Genomic DNA, 14,304 nt, shown 5'->3' with positions numbered 1-14,304 from the left:
GTATGTCTATTTGATAAACGACATTTTTTCTGAAATCATTAGTCTTCCACATATTATTCATGTGGGGAAGTTGGCAGTTACTTGCGGAGAACAGGTTTGTACTGGTACAGAATCCAGGAACACTGGTTAGGTTAACTGCCCGTGTACATGACTGAAATACTGTTGAAAAACGGCGTTAAACCCAAAACAAACAAACAAAATCATTATTATACCAGATTTATATAGCGCCCTTTTCATGATAAACACATTCAAAGGCGCCTTACATATAGCAAACACAGCCACACAGGGCGTGAAAATATGAAAGTTATGCCTGGCATTGGTGGTGTCTGGGTACATATTTTTTTGTCTGCTGGCAGAAGTGATACTAATGCAAGATGTAGATATTGGAAAGTCGTCTCGTCAGGCAATTTAGCATTTTTGTTCTGTACAAGATTTATTTTGATGAGTATCCATTTGCACACCATTAAGCAAGTCTAATACGTTTTTATGCCCCTGGACATATAGCAATTGAGCTGTCCGTAATAACAAGATTGCCTACAGCCTACATAAATGACCCCATTTAAGTTCATACGCACACGCAACAAAATGTGGCAAGACCTAAAACCTGACATTGTCAGATTATGTCTTTAGGATCATACTTCTGCAAGGCCTAGACATAAGATATGTTGAAGGTAGACTAGTTATCTACAGAGATTGATCAAGTCAGGTCCTAGGTGTCAGGTTCAGGGTTGCAATACATTTCACCGCTTTACATAGTTACATTTAGTTCTGTAAAACATTTATGTTTCGTACATCAAAACCGCAGTTTCTTTTGGATATGGATTTGTGAATTATCACTTTTGAAGACCAAATGAATGTGAATTTTATTTGTTTGCTGGGAGTTATTTTTAAATTAGTAAATTTACGTATCCATAAAAGACGCAAAAAATAGTCCCCCATGAAGAATTATGATTTGACAGTATTAGTTATTCCATACAGAATTTGGTTAAATTTGCCTTGGGCTGGCCTAGGAACATGCACTTACATGTGTAAAAATATCTTGAGGGTTTCAACAAAGAAATCCTACATATTGTCTGGTTGTTCTCTCCTTAGGTGAGCATCTCACTGTGGCCCATTAAGGCCTTGTTTTGTTTTGGCTAGTATTTTGATGTACTGGGAAATGCTAGAACTCAGTGCGAAAAAAGCCCAATTTGGAATATTTTATCAGATTGTTTTGTATGATACTAAATTTGTACAGTATTGAAGACTGCATACAGTTTCAAGTATTTATTTGTAATTACTCAAAATAAAAGACAAAAGCACGTGCAGTCTTCACTCTATTTATTAAGCGCCTGAGCGGCGAATAATCAAACATTTAATCAATCATCTAATACGGTTTACATTAAAATGAATGCTCAAATATTTATTAATATGAGTTGGGTAAAATGGCCGCTCTGAGTTCGGTATGTTAGGCGTTAAAGCTCGCTACCAAACTATTGAAAACTAATAACAAATGCAATAAGGAAGTTAACCGAAAGGAGACCGGGCGTGTCATATAAAAGGCAACAAATTTTAAATGAAATAAAACGCACTTGCATATTTATACTCAGGTCACTGAGATATTAACTGTATCCATACACAAAACCTATAGCCATAAGAGTCCTACCGACTGTGTAATCGTAAACCCCCAGTTCCCCAATGTAATGTACCCTCAACAGGTACCAGCTTAGGAAACTAAAAATGCACAACCACACATTCGGCGTTAGGGAATGCCATTGGCTAAATACATCTAAAACGGTAACCACATTAACTAGGTCTTACCAATACACAAAGGGCCAGACCTATAGACCCGAAGCGACATTCGAGTCAACAACAACAATAACAAAAGACCCAAAGCGACATTTGAGTCTACAGTCAAAGCTAGAATAAGGACCCGAAGCGACATTCGAGTCAACAACAACAATAACAAAAGACCCAAAGCGACATTTGAGTCTACAGTCAAAGCTAGCATAAGGACCCGAAGCGACATTCGAGTCAACACAGTATAATGACCCGAAGCAACATTCGAGCCATAACAATTATTTTACCACGTTACTAAGCTTGTGACCTGAGATAACCCAAAACAAAAGTAATTAAACAGTCTACGGACCCGAAACTGTCAACTCAATTAAGTCACAGACGCACAAGTCTCATCTGTAGCGCAAATAATGCCATCGACGAGAGTTGATACACCCGTAACCGGAAGTTTCGAAGGTAAAATTATGAAGTATATGGTTCAATTTTCTTAGCTTAAACCACAGCGCCCGCTCACCTTCCGGTCAATAAACATTTTTTTCCGCCACAATAAATTTTAATTTATCCCCCAAAAAATTATTATTGAGCAGAGTTTTCCTGTATTGCAGTCTTCAAATAATCTAGATAAAACTCCAACCCCACATCATTTAAGTGTACACCGTCATCCCTAAAAAAGTTAGTTTCCGTATCTATGTCAGGGCTTATGAAATCTCCCCTGCTAGAACGGCATGTTGCTATACGGCCCAACCTATTGATACGCTTGCGCTTTGTCTCCAATGACTTTATGTTCGTGACCCCCTCCAAACACGCCTGGGTAAAATGTCAACCCATATCAGAACGGTGTCGGGAAAAGCCTCACGGAGGTATTCGATTTCCCCTTTTATACTTCTTCTCATTTTGATCAAAGATAATGAGGCAAGATCGTTACCACCTAAATGTATGATGATAATCTTGGGTGGAGGCGATAGCAGCACCTGGGTCTCTATGGAGTTGCGGAAAGAGGTCCAGCCGAGTCCCCTCACTCCCCACCAAGCAATTGTTAAGTCAGGCAAGCGAAGGTTGACCTTTCCTGTGTCCGTCGCTCGGATGCCGGCCCAGTAAGGGATTGAATCCCCTAAAACCCATACATCTACAAGTATCGAGAAACAGAAATGGTAGTCAGAATTTGTCGCTAAAGCGAAAATGAAATAAGTACAGTGCAACCCCTATAAAGTAACACCGTTTGGCAAATACAAATATTGACTATTATGTAAAGGTTGTTGCCCGGAGGTAGTAATTTTGGCGGTATGTTACAGCATGAGGAAGTTTGAATGTTGTTCTAAAGAGGTTTTTGCTTAATAGCAGGATAGCCTTAAAGAGATTGTACTGTATATTTCGTAAGTACACAAAGGCCACGCAAATGCTGTACTTGGGAAACAAGTATATTTATTGAATCAAGAGTGATAGAGTTGTGTGCCCTGACCTATTTCTGATAGCGGATATATAATTTATAACAGTTTGATGTCCATCTACCCATTTTCATAATAACTTCTGGTGGAAAACCTTGAGACGCTAAATCAGTAGCCCGACCGATTCTAAAACTATGTGATCGAAAAGTACCAGGAATTTGACACTTTCCAACGCATTTTGACAATACAGCGGAGAATTGTGACCTCGTAACGGGGGTGCCGTCTTGATGACAGTACAATATTCCAACCTGTTTTGGTCTCACCGCTAAGAATTCAAGTAGTGATTGCACTGAGCAGACAGAACCTGATTCTCTGGGTATTTTTAATGTAACCACTTTACCTCTTTGATTTGTTTTAGAATGACGAAGATTAATTATAGCGTACTGACTTCCTATCCGGGACAAGTCAGATAACTGAAGCGAAACTGTCACAAATTGACATACGGGCCTTATTTTATCTGTAGTGTAAATGCAGGTATTGCATCATCTTTTTGTAAATTTTTGAGTTATTGAGGTAAATGTCAGATTTCACGCATAAAATACCTCTCATGTTTTTCTGTATTTCATAACTTAAATTTCCATGTAAATTTCATTAAATTCGGTTCAGTAATAAGAAAGTTGATATTTTATAAACTTCAGTAATTTATGTTTTTATCCCCAAAACCACTATAATGGGCCTCAAATTGTCAATTTAAATCCGCACCAAAGTAGTTAGATTCCCCGGCTATATCGTGAATCCCGTGAAAATAGAAATAGTAAGAGTTCACGCATAGGCCGTGAATCCCATGAAATTTAGTATTTGGCGGGACATTATCCTTTAAATAGACTGGACTAGATATGCCTTGCGCACACCACCTTACGACTTTATAGACGAATCTATGTCTGAATTATTTTCTTGCTAGAAATTTATGCTCGATCGAGGTAAGAAATTTATTTGTTAGATTTTTGTATGATTTTTGCATTACGATTTTTATTTGGTAAATTTTTGTGCATTCTACAGAATTCTGTAACATTTACTTTTCGGCATATGATTTTGGCTAGTTTCGGTATGTCAGGATGATTTATTAAATTTTTCAGACTTTTGTAAATTATTTGGAAAGAGGAATCTAAAATGTTTCATTTATATAAGATGTAAAATTTGTACTGAAATTTGTAACATTTCGTTATTATGGAACGCCATTACTGCATTGTATTGTTATGTATAAATCTATATGGCAAGTCTAGTACCATGTATATATTATTGTAATATGAAATTGTGTGACAGTCTATTGCATACACATACAATGTCCGTTTTAGTGTATGGCATTAGATATTTTATGGATGCCAACTATCATATAACGTTTGATTTACATTGAATTTTGTTAATTTGTAGTTGTAAATAATGGCTGCAGTTTATCATGTCCGTATCTATAATGTTTCATCATATACTTTTCATATCTTTTTCATACTTTAACTTTAGTCTTTTAAGTAAGTAATTAATTTTGGTAATAATGGAAGTAATAAGTGACGTATTTTAATCATGTGACGTTTGAACTTAGTAGCACATATATTTTGTATAAGTAGCACGTATTATTTATGGGAGCCTACGGAGGTATGGTGTACCCAAAGGAGCAGTTTTATGCCCTGACTTTTTGTTTTGCTATGGTGCTTACCATATGTTATATATTTTAGCTTCTTCCGCCAGACGATTTTACCTGGTGATGTCATAACCCGGAAGTACAATGCCCGAGGTTCACTTGTCTTCACTCGCCTGGATGTGATATTCCCAGCGCAGAGCTTTCGTCCCATGGTTGTGCCGTAAACCGCAAAGACGATGATTTTTGTTATCCTCTGAAGTCAGCTCAGGGATGCAATCACCTACCACCATAGGGAGCCAACACGGAATCAACGTATTCACGGTTTAAAGGGACTGAATTTAGAAATCTGTTTTGTTTGTGCTACTTAAAGTTCACAATTACATTAAAGACCTGTGTCACGTCAGATTAGAATGGAAGTATAAGAACTTTTGTATCTAGAGATACTGAACTTTTTTTTTTTCTTTCTGATAATCAGTTTTTTTTTTTCTTTTCATATCTATTCATTGTTAATAATCATCTTTTGTAAATAAATTTGTAAATATTGTAAAGGGTGTTGATTTGTTCTGATGGTTACTGTCGCCGGTACGGCCTTTCCTGTCACAGAAACCTCTGATAATCCTTTACACGGAGAAACTAATTCGCTAACCCTAAAAAGTCCAAAGTAGGCCAGGGTAAATAATGAATTAAACAATTTTGATTCATAATCACTAAAACAAATGTGAGGGAGTTTTCTGCATATATCAATCAAGATTGGTAAAGTCAGAGGAGTTCGATTATCTTGCGTTATACGGTTCCTATGGCAACCCTCCAACAGTTTGTTAATAGCAAAGACCCCGGATATATTATAATATCCGAACAGTTTATGAAAATAATTTAAACCTGCTATATACGTCGTAAACGTCGTAATGGTTTTTGGTGACAACTTCATTTCGAAACAGAATGCAGTAAATAACATAATGTGTTCTTCGGGTAGAGGCCAACACTTTGGAAGATTATAAGACTGCCTGAATTTCTCAAAGGTTCTTAAAGCTGTATTATACGTCAGTCTAAAGTTTACTGCGATTCCTGAAAAAAGGAGCTGTTTAGCTCTAAACTGAAGATGTCCCAAAGGAAATCTGGTACCGGGTGAGGACACTGGTCTGCGTCTGGAGCTAGCTTCCGAAACCTGTCCAGCTGAAAGCGAGATAAAGCATCACAAACGTTGTTAGAATGACCTGGGACGTGAACTGCCTTAATTACGATGTTAAGGTTAAATCATCTTAACGTTAAGATTCTTACAATGCACGCCACGTGACTGGCAATTTCGCGTGACACCAATGACCTTGAAAGTAAATCCCGAATCCTAACTCCGTGCCCGCCGCGCTATCAGTGTACAATTGTGCGTCTTCATTTGTGACCCAATATTGATCATGAAAAATGGAAATGCCGTTGAAATTCTGAAGCAGAGTTAACCACATTTTTAAGTCCAGTCTTATCTCTTCATTTACCCGGATATGATGATAAGGTTTTGTAAGGCCGCAAATAGAGTTTATTAGGCGGCGAATAAATGGCCTGCCCACAACTATTGCCCTGCAACAAAAATTCAGAGACCCTATGAGAGACTGCATTTTCTTAAGTGTTGTTGTTTTTTTTTCGTGAAAGTATTTCTTTAATTGTTTGAACAACCGTTTGAATTTTTGGCATTGGGATTCTCACCGTCATATTGACTGAATCGAGTTCTAATCCTAAGAATATTAAAACTTCTGTCGGGCCTTCCGTTTTTTCGAGAGCTAGAGGTACACCAAGTTCTGACATTGTGTTTTTGAAAATTTCTAATGCTCGAGTACATGATTCTAACGACTTGTCTCCCCCCAAAAAATCATCAAGATAGTGAATTAAATTTCCGTTTTTTAACTTAAGCTTGACACAGAACTCCAGAAATCTAGAAAACCTTTCGAATGTAATACAACTAATCGACGCTCCGAAAGGAAGGGCCTTATCAAAATAAAAATAGCTATTATAGCAAAATCCTAGCAGTTCGAAATCTGACGGCCGGATTGGAATTAAGTGATATGCACTTTTTATATCGGACTTGAAAAGCTTGCAGTTTCGTCCTAAATTTTGAACCAGTTTAAGGTATTAGATCACTAATAGTAATGTTTATAAAATGGCCTTTGCTTGGTATATTCTGAAAGGTAACCATGTTTTGCACAATTTTGCAATTTTGTAACAACTTTTACCGTGCCGTTTTTTATAAATTTTGTATAACTTATGGTATCTCCTCAAGCTCAAGTAGAGACAAATTTTAAAGTGATAGCCACTATCCAAAATGCTTGAAGAGAATTCATTTTACCATTAATCTTAATAAAAGAAACATAAAACTATTGGCAAACAATTATAAAACACAAAATAAAAATGTCAATATCGTTTTTTCTATGGTGCCTCACGTAAACGGATTTAATGAGACAGAATTCATACTTCAACATTGAAAAACTAAGGTTGAATTCTGTTTCTGTTTTGAAATTTGCTTACTCCATTCAAAAATAACCTTAGGGCAGACGTAAAACCTACCTAAATTTCTTCCCTAATATATAATGTAAGAGTGAAAGCAAAATAGAGAACTTTCACCGCGTGTAACTCAATATTTTTAAAGATGTATAACTCTACCCCTTCTGTTTAAGTAGTAAATTCACTTTGAACACCAAGAAATCGCTTATAAGATTCATCTTTTTTCATTTTTGTACAAGAAATCAATAATAAGTCTTGAAAGAAGTAAAAACTTACTAGAAAATAGGAAAATAAGGGAAAAAAAATTTGGTCCCAGTAGGGCTTGAACCTACGCCCCCCTAAGAATTGCAGTAAAAGTAGGTTTATGGTAGGAATTGAATACTCTTCAAACTCTTCAAAAAGGAGGTTCTCTATTAGTGATCTAATACCTTAACCGCTTCATCAAAACTAGTGTATTGGACCGTGCATAAAGCCGGGTCGATATGATCATTGATTGAACCGCCAGAGGGGTATGACAAATGGTGAATCATGCGGAATTCCCCAGGAGCTTTTTTAGGAACAAGGCCAATCGGTGACACGATTAGATTTTTAAGCGGGCGGTGAATGAATGGACCTGCAACCCTGCCTGTCTCTATTTCTTTATTAATTTGATTTTTTATGATATTTGGGTTTAATGTCGTAGAACGTAGATTGTTTGCATCTCGTGCTAACCTGGGACCTGTATATTGGATTGGAAATCCTTGAGTAAAACCATTTATTAAAAACTTTGATTCGTTGGGGTCGTACAGACGAGAATAACGCCTAACAGCCTCAATTTTAACAGGGGATTTTGCTAAATTTACAACATCCAAGTTATGCGGCTGATCTGATGCATTGATCAAGGGCGTAATGACCTTAGGCCTATTGATTTCTCGGGTTACCTCCTCTTGGTCTTCTAAAGGGTCGGCGGAAGCCTCTGCCACGAAAATTAGGCTGAGCTTTTGAGTTTGAGCTTGAACAAAGGATCTTGACTGAAAACAAGCAACCTCTGGGTGTCGTGCACGGCATTTTGAGCATACATGTGCGTATTTGCAGTTAGGCCAGTTGCAGTTACCCATATTGAAATCATTACAAGTGTACTTTCCAGGATTTAACCTAGTATTATTTGACGTCTGCTCATCCTTAACTTGTATGCAGCGCCACCAAAGTTCATTATTCATTTGTGACCAGGAGCCGGGTGTTAAGGCTTGGCGGATTCGAAACTGCTCATCGTAATCTCTCCACCCATTTCCCCCCTGGCGCATAGCACAATCCCGAATGTTGAACATGTAATGAAGTAATTCATGGACTTTGTCATTGTGTGTTTGTAAATAAATGGATGCGTAAATGATAAAAGCGTTCGTCCATTTTTCTATGGTCATTATTTTGTCTTTGCACACTTGCTGTGACGCCTCAATATGACCGTCTGACGACAGTTTGAAAATGTTACCTGTGCAATATTCAGACAATTCAACAGCCCCTTTTAAGAGTAAAGCGAGATTAATATATTCCCCTCGACAGATCTGTTGTTTAAGTGTAGAGGGTACGTGAGCCGACAGGTCGTCGTTTGCCAAACGGACGGACGGAAAACTTCGCCCCGAATCTGACACATGCAAAGTTGACTCATTAGGTTGACTAGGAGGCAGGGAAACAAAATTATTACGAGCGATGCCACACCCCGTACTCGCATTTTTACTCAAACCTAACAGACTACATGGGTTTCTGCTGTTATCTGAAGGGAAAACACCTGAATCAAGTAAAATACGTTCAAAATCAATAACTGACCCACCTTTTTCTCCTTGCAGGAGCTGGTTGTCCCCTTCATCAAACTCTTCGTCCCCTAACGCCTGTGCCGCCGGACCACGTTGTGGGCTTCTGTCCTCCTGACCAAGGTCATCGGCCCTCCTCTTCTGTCCGCGTGTATTCGGGCGGTTCTCCGGCTGATTTGCCACTGGTACCGGGTTGGCGTCGTTGTCTTGGGGTCTTGGCATACCCCTGCCATGCGCTCTACCTCGAGCCCTGCCTCCTCGTTGCCGCACTCTTCCACGTGGCATCTTACTACCAGTTAAATTACTAGTCTTATGTTACTCAGAACTAAGAATTTATCGGTGTGACTTGTCAAAAGAAACAGCGTAAGTGAGACAGACTGCACGTGATTTTCGGTTTTATACTGTTATTTTAGACGACTGGCTCTCGGCTGAATGGTTAAGTGCTATAAATAAAGGACTACAAAATCGGGAACCAGTTTGACAGCTGATTGGATACGTTTCTATGACAACAAACATAACATTTCTCGAAATAAATAAATCAAATTATATTAAATTAAAAATAATTTTTATTATGTCTTGTTATTTTGTATATATGAGTGTTTGTTTTCTATGTATCCTTCATGGTTTGAATATACAACATGTAATATGATTAGTTGTTAGTATTGAGTGTGAAGTAATGTGTGTGTAGTGAAGAGATATTGATTGCATGTTTTTCCTAGAAGCATCAAATAGTTTTACGTTGCACTTCTTAAATACTCTGGACAAGTATATTTCCAAACTTTTTTAACTCACCTTTAGCCCGCTGGCGACAAGTGATTCTTCCTTAGAGACCAGCGCAGACTAAGATCAGTCTGTGCAGGCTGATCATGGTCTGCTCTGTTAACTATTCAGTCAGTAAGTTTTCAGTGAACACCCCTTCAAATAATAAATGGTATTGCCCAGATTGAATGATGGACCAGTCCATTTTAGAAATTTAGAAGGATAAAGATTAATTCATTGTTGTTATCTCTGTCAGATATAGACATAATCAAGTGAAATTATTTCTTGATTATTTTATTAAAACCTAGATCTGATACCGATTAGAGTAAAGTCATTGAGCTCTTACAGTCACGATAAGCTGACCAGAAAATCACATTGCGTGAGTGCATCAGTACCGAGTGTCCTTGTAACTGCAGTAAACGTAAAACACATGGAAATGATGTAATTCATTAAGTTCACCTGTTTACCACAAAAAATATTGGTCACAGTTGTAAAATCTCGCAGAAGGCTCTAATTACCACACATTATGTGACTAGGTTTACAGTGAAATCATTTAATTTCCTGAGCATAAGATTTCTTGGTTTCAAATCTTTGACAAAAATGGCTATTTCATTTTGGACTTGAATTCCTTGATTTCAAATTTTTAACGATACAATTCGGAATAGTGTTTCTTTATTTGGATTGAAATTGGTGGAATATTGTTACATTTTATCAAAATTGAATGATCAATTATAGCCTCCAGTTTTCACTGTCAGAAAGAAATAGGTCAGTATTTCTTACAGATTCAAATGTTACAACAAAGTCTTAAGTGTGGAATTAGCAAAGTTAAATATATAAATTGTGCACCGGTATTTTGAAATATCGTGATGAGATAACAAACAATAAGGTGGTACTTTTGACTTTGAATGAATCAGGAAGAAAAAAGCAAAACCTGTTTATAGGGTTATAAATATAATTGCAATTTGTCTGTAAAATGTAAATTATAGCCAAGCTGAGCTTTAGATTTTCCAGAAAAGGGTCCGCATAAAAAGTACATGTACTAAAGCACTTTTTATATAGTCGTTTGTACCAGAGTTCTGCCTGTTACTAGCATTTCTTTTTAATGAGGTCAGTCCACACCTCCGAGGAGTTCTTACATTTAGCGTAGACTCTAAAACTAGTTACTGTACCAGTAAATCTTATCATCTATTTTTGTAAAACTTGGCTTTGTCCTTATATGTTATATTGACTCCTCCCAGGAAAGTTGCTTTTATAGATTTTTTATGTGTACACTGATCTATATTTCATTGAGTAGTAATATTTATTAAGATTTTAGTTTTCAGGACTATTTCCAGGTGAAGTGAATATGATGTAAAATAAATATTTTGGAACACCGAAATAATGTAATTTGTTAACTCATGGTAGTTGTAGACAATAAAACTTAGAAGGAAGGGAGTAATGTTTAAAAAAAGAAAATAAAAACTGTGAAAAGAGTTAACAGTACCTGTTTCATTCGTTTATATAGTCTCAATATCACCCATAACAGATTTAAGTTCATAATCAAAAACAAGATTAAGCTTTTTTCTGATAAGAAAAACAACTTGAAAACAACCAGTTTGTTTTTTTAAATGAATATCTAGGAAAGTGTTAAGTTTACAAAGGCCTAGAGTTGTCAAAAGTAATTCCCAACTTTCAAATGCTTTCTCTTTAAAGGGAAATACTTAAAGGTTGGAAATTAATAAAGCTTTTTAGGGTTTGAAATCTCTTAACAGTCATTATGCATGTACAAAGAGCTATAAAGATATATTTTATACTTTTTTGGCAAGTTAAATGAATAGCGTGGGGAGTGTTACATTTGAAAAGATGTTTCTTAAAGGCCATGAAACCACCTTAAAGATACTAATACCATACAACAAATATGACTTTTATTTGAAATTGTATTTTCTGTATATTAATATAGAAGTAATATTGTGTTTGTTCTTCCACAAGGGAGATAATATTGTTGTATAGATGAAACTTTAAATAGTAAGAGTCTTGTCAAAAAGTTTGTTTACAGCGTATATATTTAGATTTCATTGTGATAATTTATCTGTAGAGTTTTCTGTGTATTTACACTGAGAATATATGTATGCATATTAAATCAGTCTCTAACAGAATCTTGTTAGAAATAATGAATTAAAGTAGATAATAAAAAAAGCATGGGAGTTACGTTTATTGACTAGTCCTGGCCATTTGTAGGATATTATATAGCTCACACCATGTCACTATGGTGAGCCCTGTCAAGAGATATATACTGTATAGCGAGTTATATTTGAGGTCAACATTGACAGCGCGAACTCTAAGCACCGCGATTTTTTGTTACTGCGAATATACACATTTCACCAAAAAGACAACTTAATTACAAACTTTACTCATCAGCGTTATTGACTTTGTTTTTGTTACTTTACATGGTGTGCGTCAAATTGAATAGCATTTTGAAGAAAGAAATATGAAAAATCCTAAATTACTGACAAACTTTCTGTTACGGAAACACTTGAAAATTTGCTGTTTTTAGCCCACCATCATCGAATCACTCTGCGTCCGTGATCCGTTGTCCTTCTGTCCGTCCGTCCTTCCGTCCATTAACAATTTCTTGTTATCGCATCTCCTCAGAAACTACTGGGGGGCGGGGGGGGGGGGGGGGGGGATTTTGACCAAACTTTGTCAGATGTATTGGTACCCTAGTTATGTCCCCCAGAAAATGAGACTGGTTAAACAATTTTTGAGTGAGTTATGCCCCTTTGTTTATTTTTTATAGTTTACATAGATTTATATAGGGAAAAACTTTGAAAATCTTCTTGTCCAAAACCACAGGGCCTAGGACTTTGATACTTGATATGCAGTATCATCTAGCGGTCCTCTACCAAGATTGTCCAAATTATTTCCCTAGGGTCAAATATGGCCCCGCCCCGGGGTAACATGGTTTATATAGACTTATATAGGGAAAAACTTTAAAAATCTTCTAGTCATAACCATCAACATTCAAATTTGGACCTTATGTATAGTTTTGAGTGGCTAGATGAACTTTGACATGAGTTGATCTTGACCTAGTGACCAACTTTCACATTTCTGTAGTTACAGCCTTCAAATTTGTACCACTTGCACAGGTTTGTGTACCGAAATAAACTTTGACCTTAACATTGACCTAGTGTCCTACTTTCACATTTAATTTGGACCACCTGCATAGTTTTGTTTTCCGAAATGAAATTTGACCTTGCTTTTGACCTAATGACCTACTTCCACATTTCTTAAGCTACAGCCTTCAAATTTGGACCACGTGCATTGTTTTGTGGACTGAAATGAACTTCGACCTTGAGATTGGCCTAGTGACCTACTTTCACATTTCTGTAGCTACAGACTTCAAATTTGGACCTCATGCGCAGGTTTGTGTACAGAAATGAACTTTGACCTTGACATTGACCTAGTGACCTACTTTCACATTTTTAAGGTACATGCTTCAGATTTGGACCACATGCATAGTTTTGTGTTCCGAAATGAAATTTGACCGTGATTTTGACCTAGTGACCTACTTTCACAATTGTTAAGCTACAGCCTTCAAAACATTCAGTCTGAAGCCAGCTTTAGATCAAAACTGAAAACACATTTATTTAGGCAGTTTTATGAACAATGAGTGTAGTCTTGTTAAAATACAAAATATTCAGAAGTGGTGTAAAATAGTATTTATATATGTCCAAATCTTTAAATCTAAGTTCTAGAATCCTGTTCATATTTTGTATGTATATATGTTAAATGTGTGTTATGTAATTGTAAAGCGCAATAGAATATTTTATAATTTTTGCGCTATATAAATGCCATGTATTTGTATTTGTATTTGTATATTTGGACCACATGCGTAGTTTTATGTACCAAAATGAACTTTGACCTTGATTTTGACCTAGTGATGTACTTTCACATTTCTCAAGCTACAGGCTTCAAATTTGGAACACATACATAGTTTTGTGTACCGAAATGAATTTTGACCTTGATCTAGTCTTGAAATTTGGAACATTCAAAAATAGCTCTATGGTGGGCGCCAAGATCACTCTGTGATCTCTTGTTACTATTTTTTACGATGAAAATTGAAAAGCATTTGTCACGCTTTTAGTCCAGGTAAACTGCCTCGATGATAAATATCTATATTTTGAAGTCATTATTCCCTACTTCAGTTATAGCGCTATTGGTTACGACGAAGGGAAAATGTCTTTATTGCTGCGGTGGTCTGGGGTTAAATTCCCGATGTGGTCATCTTTTTTCCTTGATTTGGAACTTTTAAAATATGTTAGAAACAAAAATTCATATTCTAATGTTCATAATATGATCAAACTTCAATTTGAAAGAAAGATTATTTGTTAGCCAAATCTGGAGGCATGCTGCTTTAATCGAGAAAAATATCACGTTAATTGCCGATAATTACTGGCCATTTCATCTATATATAAAGATTAACAGATCGCAACAA

At 36.4% G+C, this 14,304-nt stretch overlaps 1 protein-coding gene across 1 annotated transcript; it reads right to left on the bottom strand.

Moving 5' to 3' along the window:
* Nucleotides 1-2,542: 2,542 nt before the first annotated feature.
* Nucleotides 2,543-9,548, bottom strand: LOC123544463 (uncharacterized). The gene is made up of 2 exons (XM_045330534.2): nucleotides 9,092-9,548; nucleotides 2,543-2,902 (listed from the first exon to the last, which is right to left on the bottom strand). The coding sequence occupies exons 1-2, from the start codon at nucleotides 9,354-9,356 to the stop codon at nucleotides 2,556-2,558; spliced, it is 612 nt and encodes a 203-aa protein (XP_045186469.1). The 5' UTR covers nucleotides 9,357-9,548; the 3' UTR covers nucleotides 2,543-2,555.
* Nucleotides 9,549-14,304: the final 4,756 nt, after the last annotated feature.

Source organism: Mercenaria mercenaria, unplaced genomic scaffold (genome assembly GCF_021730395.1).
Source record: "Mercenaria mercenaria strain notata unplaced genomic scaffold, MADL_Memer_1 contig_4177, whole genome shotgun sequence".
NCBI lineage: Eukaryota > Metazoa > Mollusca > Bivalvia > Venerida > Veneridae > Mercenaria > Mercenaria mercenaria.
The sequence above is the reverse complement of the archived record's forward strand: the minus strand, read 5'-3'. Positions and strand labels throughout refer to the sequence as shown.